The sequence below is a fragment of the Trichosurus vulpecula genome, chromosome 1 (assembly GCF_011100635.1).
Source record: "Trichosurus vulpecula isolate mTriVul1 chromosome 1, mTriVul1.pri, whole genome shotgun sequence".
Taxonomy (NCBI): Eukaryota; Metazoa; Chordata; class Mammalia; order Diprotodontia; family Phalangeridae; genus Trichosurus; species Trichosurus vulpecula.
In genome coordinates, this window is record NC_050573.1 from 23943990 (window position 1) to 23956820 (window position 12831).

General features: G+C 52.9%; 1 protein-coding gene across 2 annotated transcripts in view; it reads left to right on the forward strand.

The window, feature by feature from the left end:
- Nucleotides 1–2944: 2944 nt before the first annotated feature.
- Nucleotides 2945–12831, forward strand: part of MSI1 (musashi RNA binding protein 1) — a 30638-nt gene continuing 20751 nt past the window's right edge. For both annotated transcript variants that reach the window (XM_036766092.1, XM_036766100.1), the window contains exons 1-5: nt 2945–2981; nt 3868–3949; nt 4084–4168; nt 7897–7938; nt 10366–10458. In XM_036766092.1, coding sequence (XP_036621987.1) covers nt 2945–2981; nt 3868–3949; nt 4084–4168; nt 7897–7938; nt 10366–10458 — 339 coding nt within the window. The remainder of the gene's footprint in view (nt 2982–3867; nt 3950–4083; nt 4169–7896; nt 7939–10365; nt 10459–12831) is intronic.

Sequence of the window (12831 nt, forward strand, 5' to 3'; positions counted from 1 at the left end):
TGGCCTGGGGAGGGGGCACAAGGAGAGACAAAAATTAAACAGTCTTTGCCTTCAAGGAGATTGTATTCTAATGGAGGAGACAGCATGAGCACATATGAGTATGCAGGTTATACACAGAATAAATACAAGGTAGATTAAGGGATAGCACCTCCCCTGACCCTTTGCAGCTGGGGTGTCAGGAGGGAACAGAAAAGGCTTTGTGAGTCTTAAAGGAAGCCAGAGGAAGGAGTGCCATCAGGTATAGGAGCACAGTTAGTACCATGAAGGAAGGCAGGAAATGGAATAAAGCAATGTGTTCCAAGCAGTGTCGCTGAAAAGATATGGAGAAGAGGTAGCAAGTGGGTTGGCAAGGTAGGAAAGGTCAGCAGTGGCCTGATTTACAAGAGCTGGACTTCATAAGTTGACTTCCAAGCTTCTTTCCAGAAATAGCTCTCTTATGAGTTTGTGCCTGGCAGGATGCTATGGTTGGAATCTGAAGACCTGGGTTCAAATCCTGCCTGTGACATTCACTACCTGAGTGACCCTGGAGAAAAAATCACTTAATTTTTCTAAAAGCTTGGGTATAATAATGTCTGCAGTATGTACCTACCTCACAAGCTCCTTGCAAGCCTTAAAGGAGATAGTCCTTGTAAATTGCTTTGAAACCTTTAAACCCAGGGGGTGGGGGTAGGGAGTTGTGGTCAGAGCAAAGGCTTGACTATGAGAGGGAATGGTAACCATTGGCAGCAATCCAATTTGACTGGAATGTCGAGTGTGCCAAGGGGAATGATGTGAGAGGAGGCTGGAGATTCCCAGGTTCAATTCTATCCAAGAAGCATTTGTTAAGCCATATCTTTGTGCCAAGCATTGTGTTAGGTGCTCAAATACAATTATGCATCTACTTTGTGCCAGGCACTGGGAATATACAAATGAATACAATTTCTGTCTTCAAGGAGTTTATATTCTACTGAGGAAAACCAACCTGTAATTAGATAAATGAGTTCGAAATATATGCAAAGTAGTTGGGGCTGGGGGAGCCCTCACGTTGAGGTGACTGGCTCTTGAACTAAGAGTTTAAATGGAGCTAGGGATAGAGAGGAGAGGGGGAACACTCCAGGTTGACAGCAAGAAAAGGGTTAATAAAGCAACCTAGCACCAAGGGACTGTCACTGAGTCCCAGCTGGTGAGTATGTTTTTCAGGATGGTTGATAATGAGAAGGCTAGGAGGGGGAGAGAAAGGAAGGCATCTTGGGCATGAAATGGGTCACCTCCTTGTTCCACTAGATAGAGAGACCAGCAGGGAGAGATTTGCCAGCATATTGAAGCTAGATGAATGTAAGCTTCTTGAAGGCAGGGCCTTTTGCATTTGTCTTTGAACCTCCAGTGCCTAGCCCAAACCTCTGTTAATTCCAATCTGCTCCTTAAACTGAACTGATGGTGTAGGACCATCCAGTCTAACCACTTCATTTTATAGATAAGGGCATGAGGCTCAGGGAACATGGACTTGTCCAAGGTAGTGGCTGGGTTGAGAATAGGTTCCAGGCTTCTGGCTTCTCTCCATGAACAGTTTCTTTCTTCCTGGCAGCAGTTAACTTGGTTTATAATAAGTCTTGGTCCACTTTTGGTGTCAGGAGAGGATGGAGGACAATGTCAGCCCGAAGAGAGTTTGGCAGGAAGGACTTCTGGGCTGGGCATCCTTCTCACCAGGTGGTGGCAGCTTCAGGGCTAGGCAACCAAGACCCTTCCCACCTACCTAAACTGGCTGGTTTTTAACCCCTTCCCTGCTGGCCCCGGCCTCAAAAATGGGGTGGGGTGAGGCAAGGCAGTGTTAGAGGAAGGCGTGCCATGGTCCTTGAACACAGTAGAGAGGACTCCCTGAAAGAGACAAGACTACCTTAGGGGTCTGAGTTCCCAAACAGGAGGGAACTCCTGGAGAGAACCCCCAGTTAGGTCTCAGTGAGGGGGTTCCAATAATCCAGAACTCACTTGGTATTGCCACTCTCCTCTTGAAGTGTGTGTGTGTGTCTGTGTGTGTGTGTGTGTGTGTGTGTGTGTCTCACCCTGGTCTGGGTAGAGTGTGTACATGTGCCAGGGTCTGTGAGGGTGCCGAAAAGGGGAGAGCTTTCAACCAGAACTGGGTACTCTTACCACTAGGCACAGCTTTGGGGGGTGAGTTAAGGGGTGCTCTTCACAGGGGCCACTGTACGGTGGGGGATATCGCCTTAAACCTGAGGACACCTGGCACGGGGGTGGGGGTGGGGGGGGCAGAAAAGGATCTTCCCATCGGGCAAGTGAGGGTGGGGAGCCTCGGGGCTCCGCTACTCTCGGGAGCTACTCAGAGAGAGGGGGGAGGCTAGCTAGGGGCCCCTCCATCCTGGTCCCCAGCTGCACCCTACCACCCCCGCAGCCGCCGCGGCCGCGGCCGCCTCTGCCAGCCCGGGAGGGAGGCCGGCGCGGGGCTTTATGCGCGCGGGGCGCCGGGGGGAGGAGCCCGCAGGTTGGCCCCGGCCGGGCCCTCCCCTCCCGTCCCCGCCCGCCCGCCCGAGCGGGGTCGGGGGAGGGGGCAGCATGGCCTGTCCGTCCGGCCCCCTCCGCCGCCGCCGCTCTCCTCCTCTGCCCCGCGCCGAGCGCCGCCGCCGCCGCTCCACTCGCCCTGCCGCCCGCCGCGGGTCCCGATGGAGACAGACGCGCCTCAGCCCGGCCTCGCCTCCCCGGACTCGCCGCACGACCCCTGGTACGGCCCGGCCCGGCCCGGCCCGCCCGGGGCCCCGGGCCTCCCCCGGCGGCTGCTCCCGCCGCCCGGAGCCACCAACATGGCCGATGCCGGGGCCGGCCGGGCCTCCCACCCGGCCCGGAGCCGGCGCCGCTCCGCCGCCCGCGCCCCAAGCCCCGCGCTCCCCCGGCCCCGCGGCCGGCCCCCGCTCACTCGGGCTCTTTGTGTCTCTCCCCCTCCTCCCGCAGCAAGATGTTCATCGGGGGACTTAGCTGGCAGACCACGCAGGGTGAGCGGGGCCGGGGCCCGGCCCGGGGGAGCGGGAGGGACCCCTGCCTGGACGGGACGGACGGGCACGGGGCGCGGGCGGCCCCGGAACCGGACACCCCACCGCCCCCAGCCCAGCTCGCTCCCGGCGCGCTCCTGGCCAGCCTGGCACCGGCACCGGGACCTCCCCTCCCGGACGCTCGGGGCTCCAGCCCGGCCATCGGGGGCACTCCGCCCCCCGGCTCCCCATGCTGGGTGATCGAGGACCCCCCCCAAGGAGCCTGCGCCCCTTCCCCGACCCTGCGGGGGTCCGAGTCTTGGGTTGCCCCCCCACCCCCCCTCAACTTCACCCACCGCGGACCTGAGCCGCTCTGAGACCACAAGGGAGCGAACGGGAGAGCCCAGAACGGCCAGGTCGGGGGAGAGAGGGCCCAGGGCCGGGGCTGGGGTGGGGAGCTCTGCGCTGGGCAGCCTGGGCCCCCGGGACCAGCCGGGAGGGAGCTCAGCCTCCAACGCGCGGGCGGGAGCCGCGCAAACTCCGCCCGGGCGCCGGCTCTCGCACCTGCGGCTCAAACTTTTGTAACCCGGTGGTGGCGGGAGCCAGGTTGGAACCCCGGGAGGAGCTGGGAGCCCGACGGACCTGCAGCCCTGGGTCCCTGCCGCCAGATTTCCGGAGCCACACCGGGCTGCCTGCCTGCCTGCCTGGTCGCCTGCCGGGTCTCCCCAGTTGCTGATGGCAGGGCTCCCGGCCCGTGGGAGGAAAGGGGGCCGTGACTAGACCGTGGCCAAAGCGGGCTCCAAAGGTGGTCAGAGAGCCTCGAGGACTCTCGGCTGCCAGGGACCCAATAAGGGCAGGGAGGGGGGCACCGGGGCCCTGGGCTGGTCCGAAGCCGGGTGTGTGGTTGCAGAGGGCCTACGGGAGTACTTCGGCCAGTTCGGAGAAGTGAAAGAGTGTCTGGTGATGCGGGACCCACTGACCAAGAGATCCAGGTGAGCCCCCCTCCGCAAACCCACCTACCCACCTTGGCCCTCTGTCCACTCCTTCCCTCAGGCCCTGGCCTTTGCCCTAACCATGGCGCTCTTTTCTTTCCTTTTTTTCTCCGTCTCTGCCCCACTTGGACCAGGGGGTTTGGCTTCGTCACTTTCGTGGACCAGGCAGGGGTGGATAAGGTATTGGCCCAATCCAGGCACGAGCTGGACTCCAAAACGGTGAGTAAGGATGCTGGGGTGGGGGGTGGGGGGCGGTGGTGGAGAAGAGAGAAGCCTAGATAGGTTTCAATAGTTGTTCTCCAATCTTGGATGAGCCATCCACAGCAGGTCTTTGGCCACTGGGTTGGGAGGGAGTTTTGGTGTGCTCACCTGCCCCCTTCCTAGCTCCTTTCTCTGGCCTCTAAGTGACCAGAGACTCCAAGGCCCAGTCAGGGTCAGGCCCCACCCCCCCACCCCAAGGAACTGCTGGAGAGACCGATGAGGAAGCTGGCTTTCCAGAGACTGGGTATTAATACCAAAGAAAAGCTGAGGGTGGAGTAGTTGGGGGGAGGCAGTTAGGGTGGGGTTAGGGTCAGCCTAGCTGGACCCTCCCCCCAGCCCAACCTGGGTGAGTCAGGATGGTAATGACCTACCCTGTGGCATCTCTCTGGCTCCTACTAACCAGTATTTGCCTCAGATAAGACCTGCCCTGCTCTGCTCACTTCTCCTCCCTAAAGTAGGAGTCCTCTTCTCCCAGGGTGATGAGGCTGTGTCCTATGCCCTTCCCTTCTCCCCTGCTTTGGGTCAATGGGCCTCCTCCCTTTGTCTGGAGACTTCAGACTTTTTGGTGGGTGGGTGAATTTATGGAAAGCCACTCTAAGCCCAAGGTGATGGGGCATGTGGAACTAGAAACCGCCCAGTGCCCCCGTGGGAGAAGGCCTCCCGGTCCTCCAGTCTTACTTGTTGAAAAGCCAAACTTCTGGAACATTTTGCCAGTGTCTAGTTAACCCCTTGGCCCTGGGCCTGAAGAGGGCGTTTGCTGGGGCTGTGGTAGGGGCACGTTGATGATGGTAACCTGGCCATGGGGTTGCCCCCAGAGGGGTGACAGTGGCTGGGGGGAGTTGAGGGGAATGTGGAAGCTGTCTGTCGATGAGACAGGACAGTGTGCTCTCTTCTGGAGCTTTCTCCCCCTACTCCCCCACACTCTCTCGGCACTTCCCCAGCCCTGGGCCTCCCTGCTCGGGTCAGCCACTGGCTCCTGTTTACCTATAACAATGACTAGTTGTGCAGAAGAATTTGTTAAATTACCATCTGTCCCCTCCAGCCCCAGCACTCCTGTTATCTCTGCCCAGTGGCTCCCTCTCAGAGTAATGAGAAAATGAGGCCAGGCCACAACTTTGCGGGCTCCGAAGGCATCTTCTTGGCAGCGGCTGAATGACATGGGCTGGGAGTGGACAGACAGTGGGTCATTGTTTTTGCTTATTATCTTCCATGGGCCTCTTGCTCTCCTACGGTCCCCTGTCCTCAGAATGCACTGAAGCTTTAGGCACGATTCAGGAAGCCAGAGATTTGGGGGTGGGCGTGGGCCTGGGGAGCTGAGTGGGCACAAAAGAGGAGGAAGGAGGTAGGAAGGGGATGAGATGGATATCCCTGGGAGATACAGGAAGGGCAAGCTGCTCTTGGTTTAGAGACCTCAGGCTGTGGGGAAGGGATGGGAGAAGAGGTTTACTCTGGAGTTTATTTTGGGTTCTGACTTTCACTTTTTATTTACTTGTTGAATTTATTTAGTTTGCTGGGTTCTGAGTCAGAGTAGGGGGTGGGGTTGTGTTTGAGTGTGTATTCAGTAGGTCTGTGAATCTGTGACTGCTTGTGTCTCCATGGACTTGTGTATTGTGCCTGTGTGTGACTCTCCCATGGGCTGTGTGTGTGTGTGTGTGTGTGCTCGTGCGCGCGCTCACACACACACACACACACACACACACACACCAGATAGCTAGGCAGTAAACCTTTGGTTCTTTCTGACAAGTGAATGGATGAGAGAGAGGTTGGGGGGAGCAGGAGAAGCAGAGAAAAGCCAGCCTGGGAATCACAATACTAGTGAGGGCAAGTGGGCAGCTGTCATTTTTCCTGGGGACCAGTTGGGCCAGTGGGCTAGTGGGAATGGTGCCAGATGGGTCATCCAAGCATCTGCTTTTCTGGGGGTGGGGGGTGGGAAGAGAATGGATGGCTCCTGTTTTGAGAGGCATGGTAGAAAGAATCAGATTTGGAGTCAGAGGATCTGGGTTTGAATTTTAGCTGTTAATTCCTGCGTTGTCACTTTCCCTGCCATGAGCCTCAGTTTCCTCATCTGTAAAATGAGGAAATTGGACCAGGTGATCCCTAAGGTCTGTTCTGCCTCTAGAGTCTGTGGTCTGTGGGCAGGTTTCCTATGCAGGGCCTGTAAGTTTCTAGCTGCAGAGGAATGAGTTTTCTAAGGCTAGATTGTTTGACCAAGAAGTCTTTCCTGTGGCTGGATAATGCAGGGAGGATGAGTTATGAATTTTAAAATGTCAAAGGTCTGTCTACCTACCCCTCCCCCTTCTTTATGTTAGAGAATAAAGACAGAGCCCTTTGCAAAGGGCTTCTTTGCTACATTATCTCTACTGACTCATTCTGTATTGTACCCATTGGCTTTAATGTCCATCAGCAGCCTTGAAGGATGGTGCTAGGGCCAGAGATAGTGCTCAAAAGTGCATTCCAAAGAGAACAATATAAAGTGAATCCCTTCCTTCCCCTCTACTGCCTGATTGTTCCTTGCCCTGTTTAGAATTGGGTATTACCCCAGAGTTGGCAGCACCCATCCAGGAGCAAACCTGAGAGGCAATTCTGATTTTGTTAAAGTCGTGGTCAGTGGTTCAACATGGTGGGAGGTTTCAAGAATAAGGACTAAGCTCAAGCTGAAGGAAATCTGGGCTCACTGGCAGCTCTGATGTCTATGTCTAGAAATCTCCAATAAGCTTTTTCTGGGGCACCCAAATCAAATTTGTGGCAGTACATTTTGGGTATTAGCTGGCTTCTCAGGGCAGTAAGTAGGTGTGTCCTGCCTATTCCCCCCAAGAAAGTTTGTGGGTGAAATTGGTTAATCCTGGGGACAGGCTTTGGCTTTATAATGGTCCTTGGAAGCCTGATGGAAGGATGTCCATCATAGCTTTTGTCTTGGGATAGAAATGAATGCTGGTTTACCTTCAGAGGACATGAGCTTAAATTCTACTTGTCACTTACTAACTGAATGACCTTGGGCAAGTCACCTAAACTTCCCTGGTCTTGAACTTCTTCATCTGTAAACATGAATAGATGGCCGCTCACATCCCTTCTAGCTCTAGTGAGATAATTCAATTATCAGCTAGTTCTTACTTCATAGCAAGAGAAAAGAGCCAGGAGCTGAGGGACATTCAAGGGGAAGGGAATGATCATTTACATAGCCTACCTACTGTGTGCGAGGCACTGTGCAAATATCATCTCATCTGTGCCTCACAGCCACCCTGGGAGGTAGGAGCTATTAATTATCCCTGCTTTACAGTTGAGGAAACTGAGGCAAACAGCAGTTAAGTGACTTAGGTCTTCTTGATTTCAAGCCTAGCACTCTACCCACTGAACCACCAGCTGCCTCCTAGAGGGTTTTATAGTTCATTCATTGACAAATATTTTTTCAATGCCTACCATTGTCAGTAGAGAGACAAAAAACCTAAATGGAGACCGTCTCTGCCCTCAAGAAGCTTATATTCTATGTGTTGTATTCTCTTCCTCCTCCCCGCAGTAGAATATAAACACCTCTTTGTCATTGTGTTGCTAGCACCTGGGACAGTGCCATGCATGTAGGTGCTTAATAATTGCTTGTGGAATTGGGGATATATGGCTGTCTATATCTACTGTATGTCTGCTTTGAAGCCCATAATTCAGGCATGCTTCATATTCCCATTCTGTTTCAGATTGACCCCAAGGTCGCATTCCCTCGTCGAGCACAGCCCAAGGTAAGTTGTGCGTGCCCATGACTCTGAACACTTCCCCCCATCAATCCCTCCCCCCCATATATAAGGATTTTTTTTTGTTCTTGGCATAGGGGGCCATGGTCCTTTACCTTAGGGGTGAATACTTCCTATAGCTTCAAAATGTGCCTTCCCTGGAATTCTCACTAATGACTCTGAGCTTAGGTCCCTGGAGCAGAATGGGCCATGTAGCAGCCAGGAGAACATGAATGGGATGAACTCTTTTCTTTCTCTGTCATGGGTGGGGTGCTGTAGGTGAATTTTGTGGCAGGAAGTTATAATAAGATCCTTGGGGGTTAGAGGAGGGACTCACTTTTGGTTTTGTGTCTCTAAAGCCTAGCGCTGTGCTAAATACCACCTTTGCTTTATTGGTAGAAGAAACCCGTACTTTGTGGGGAACTGAGGTACAGGATTGATGAATGAATAATCATGTATTAAGCACCTACTAGGTGCCAGGCACTGTGCTTGGCGCTAGGAATCCAAAAAAAAAAATATCAAAACCTTCCCTGCCTTCAAGAACTTAAGTTGTAAGAAGGGGAACAGATACAAGGTAACTTTGGGGGTTGGAGGGTTTTCTGTTCGGTGTTACTAGCAGACAAAAGTATGACTGAATTGAACCCCAGGTCTGAGCTTTCTTAGCCATAGGGCATAGGAGAGGCCCTGCTCACTGCCACTGATCTTTCTGGTTAGGGCTTGAGAGAGGAGAGAGAAAGGAATGGGGCAGAGGAGTGGCCTGAAGCCCAGTAATGAATCCCACCCTCTCTGGATCCCAGACACCTTGTCACCTGTTGTCTTTCAACTCAGGTGGATCTGGCCTGGTTCCCAGGTGTCCTCATTCCACTGTGCCTCTAGGGAATTGTTCTGAATTAGGGGATGGGTTCAGGGGAAAAAAACCTGATTTCTGAGTCAGTGAAACTATAAGCTTCTGTCTTGGATAAGGTTGGGAATGGAAATGTGGAATTCTGGACTCTGAGTCAAGTACAGAACCTCAAAATCTCCACCCATAGAAGAGGAAAAATCGAATGAGCGTGAATACACAAAGAATCCTCATAGAGAATTTAAAAGGGAGGGATTCAAAAGACATCTTATGGGTTGATTTTTCCCCCATTTATTGAAATGTAAATAATTTGGAAGCAAACTTTTAATTGACTGTATGGATGGTTAATGTTTTGTGGGAAATTATTTTGAAAACTTTTTTCGAATTAAGAAACAGCACCCCCACACACACACACACCCATTCATCCATAGCTTGCTATCTTCCCTCCCTTTCCTAGGACCCCCAAGCCCATCTGAGACTTCTAGAGTCTTAGTGCCACTGGTGGGTTTAGAGACCACAGGCCTCATTATAGTAATTGAGCTAAGACCCTTGAATTTGAGGCCAATTTTATATATATATATATATACATGTACATATATATATACATGTACATATATGTGTGTGTATACATATATGTATACATATATATATATATATATATATATATATATATATTTTCACTAGCAACTCTTTGTGTGACCTAGGAGCAAGTCACACTCTCTCTGAAAACATCAGTTTCTTCTTTTTTTATATTGGGGTCTGCATTAGAAAGCAGTTCCCCCAGATGGGTGGCTCCACCCTGAAAACAGAGAGGGGGAAAGGGAAAAAGTATATAGAAGCAGGCAGGGGACTGGTCTGGGAGGGGAGCAGGCCCAGGAACTGAAAACAATTACTGAGCAGGTATCTCAAGTTAGCCACACCAGGAAGCAAGCACACGGTCAGAATTGGGTTAATTCCATTAAGCAGTTCAGTGACAGAAGGTGCTTTAGAGTTAGGACTGGCTGGGAACCGTCTTGGATTAGCCATGCGCGCCTGGAGTAATTAGGACCATGTGTTCTTCCCAAAGCAGGGCTGGGGCCGAGGGGCTGCCAGAGGTTGGTGGCTGAGAGAAATGTGGGAGAGTTTGGTTGAGAGGGGATGCTGTGGGCCTTGGCCTCCCCTGAAGTGGCAGTGGGGGTGTGGGGATATTCCTATTTCAGAATTTCCCAGCAGACATGGGCACAGACCCCATCCTCTGGGTCAGGTCTCTGTGGGCTCCACCTTCAGGGTGCAGCCTCCAGAGCTGGGCTTCTATAGGAGCGCAGAGAAGGGAAGAAGAGAGGATTCCGGAAGCCAGTGAGAGCAAAGCATTTGAGGTGGTTTGTTAGGCAGGTATAGGAAAAGAAGAAAATTGAGTTCTGCAGGTCTACTAGAATACGCAGCTGCCCTGGAGTGGGTTGGTTTTTTTTGGGGGGGAGGCACCTCAAGGGTGCCTGCTGTAGCCTGGGACCATGTATTGAATGTCAGCTGCTGTCCCTGTAGGGGAGCCGACCCCTGCTGCTGGTTCTGGGCTGGAGTACTCAGATGCCCACTTCCCTGTCCCCTCCCCCTAACAGATGGTGACTCGGACCAAGAAGATCTTTGTAGGGGGGCTGTCGGTGAACACCACAGTGGAAGATGTGAAGCAATATTTTGAGCAGTTTGGGAAGGTGGGTCTGAATGCTTGGGGGTGAGGGACTTTGAAAGGGTTTGTCCTTGGGGGTAGAGGAGGGGTTCAGAGCTAAAGGAAGTCCTTAGCCATCCAGGGGAATGGAGCCTCCTAAGCTGAGATACCCAACATATGATAAGCACTCAAGAAAAATCTATTTGTTAAGCTGATTGGTGAGACCCCTACCTTGTTAATTCTATTTCTGTTAGAAAAAGGGATGGAAAAGTCCCCCATCAGGGTCATCCTTGTCATTCCCCTCCCAGGGGCAGGGGCCCCTTTGGGATCTAGGCCAGTTTCTTTGTGCCTTTGACTCTGGACATCTCCCAGGGGAGAAGATGTCACACAATAGCTGTCCCCATTCCTGGACCTTCCTCGATGTTTTTTTTTCGTTTACCTTCTCCTGGGTTTTATGCTTTTGCCTTGTGGCTGGTTCGGTGTGATCATTCCTCTCCCTCCTGGGAGTATGCACCTGTCCAGGGCTGCAGGCAGCTAGTTGTGCCTTTCACCACCCCCCCAAAACACACACACACACATACACACACATACTCCTTTCCTAGTGATGATAACTGTACTCAGTACTCTGCCTTCTTCCACCCACTTAGTCAGGAAGGGTAGGGAACTGTCCCCCTGACCTGGCTATCGAAACCAAAGAGCACCTTTGATTCCTAATCTGGACCAAAACACCCATTCCCCAACCCCATGTAGCATCCCTAGTTATCTCAAAGGATGCTGGGAAATTCTTCCCTGTTGAATTTAAATTTAATTCACCTTAAATTTTAATATGTGTATATGAGTGAGTGTGAGTGCATTCATATGTGTTTGTGTTTATAGGATAGCAAGAGGGGGCAGAGGCTACGTCAAGATCAGATTCTTAAGGTTTCCTAACTCTTAAAACTCTGGCATATACCAACCCTAGGCCATGGGCATGAGAAAGGGGAGCATTCAGTACAGAATGCTGGGAGAAAAGGATATGGGATGTCCATTACCTGCATGCACAGGATGTGAATAGAGCTGATTGATAGTTCAAGCTTGCACCTGAATCCTTTTTGGTATGTATCTAAATAGGGCAAGAAGGAAAAATCTAGATTAGCACTTGGACTCACTTTGTTGCAGTTTTTCAACCTCCTAAATGCCCCCAAAGGAGATTTTTCAGGGAAAAGGTAGCAGAAAGAAGACCTATTAGGGCAAAAGTTTAGGAGTGGGGAGCTTGGAAAAGTCAGTTTCCTTCTCTGGGCCTCAGTTTCCCGATGTGTCAAGTGATGTGACTGGACCGGATTTTCAAGGTCCCTTCCAGCTCTGATACTCTGATAGTGGAGATACCCAACATATGATAAGCATTCAAGAAATATTTATTTTGTTAAGCTGATTGGTGAGACTCCTACGTTCAATGCTCCAAGGTCCCTCCTTATGGCCTACATTCTCGTTTGCTGCCGTCTCTGGCCTAAAGCTAGTTTTAGCGGAGGTCTTCTAGGTCCTAACTTTCTATGGACTAAGGTCTTTTCTGGCCCTGATGTTCGTGGCCTTTTCTGAAAAGGATCGCCATTCTACAGCCTCCGTTAGTCTGTGCCCCGACATTCTGTATTCTTGGGCTTTTCTGGTGCCAATCTTCTATAGCCCCTCATTCTAATCCTCGGGTCCTTTCTAGCGCCGCCTTTGTGTCCTAACATTCTAAGGGCCCCTTCCTCGCGCTCCCATTGTGTGTCTGAGCATTCTAAAAGCCCTCGCCTCGGCGCTACCAGGGCATGTCTCGACGTTCTAAATTCGAACGTTCTTTCTGCCAACGTTCTACGGCGGGAGCTTCCTTGCAGCCCTAACGTTGCAGGAGCTCGTGAGCCAGCCTGGTTCCTATAGACCGGGGCCCGGGTGGGTGAGTGAGGCAGGCAAGCAGACAGGTAGGTGGGCAGGTAGGTAGGAAGGACAGACAGACGGCCGGGCTTCACGTGGGTAACCTTGGGTGGCGCGGGCTTGGTCTCCCCGGGGAGCCCAGCCCTGGGGGTGGCCCCACTTCCCGGGTCCGGGGAGGGGGGATGGGGGGCGAGGGGCGGGGCCTCCCGGGCCTCCCCGGGCTGGCTGGCCAGGCTCGGGGCTCCTCCTCGGGCCGCCTGCAGCGGGGTGTCTTTGTGTCTGTGCGCTGAGCATTAGAGCTCACGCTAATCTGATCCAGCAGCTGTGATTGGAGGCCGCCTGCCCCCGGGGCCGGGGTTACCATGACAACCGGGCCCCAGGAGAAGCCGTCAGCGGCAGGCTCTTTTGTTCGGACCTAAATCGGCGTTGGCATGTGAAACCGGCCCGGGGAGGCCGGGGGAGCCGGGGAGAATAGGCTGCCGGGGAGCAGGGGGACAGCCCGGAATGCCAAGGGCCCCTCGGAGGGGGT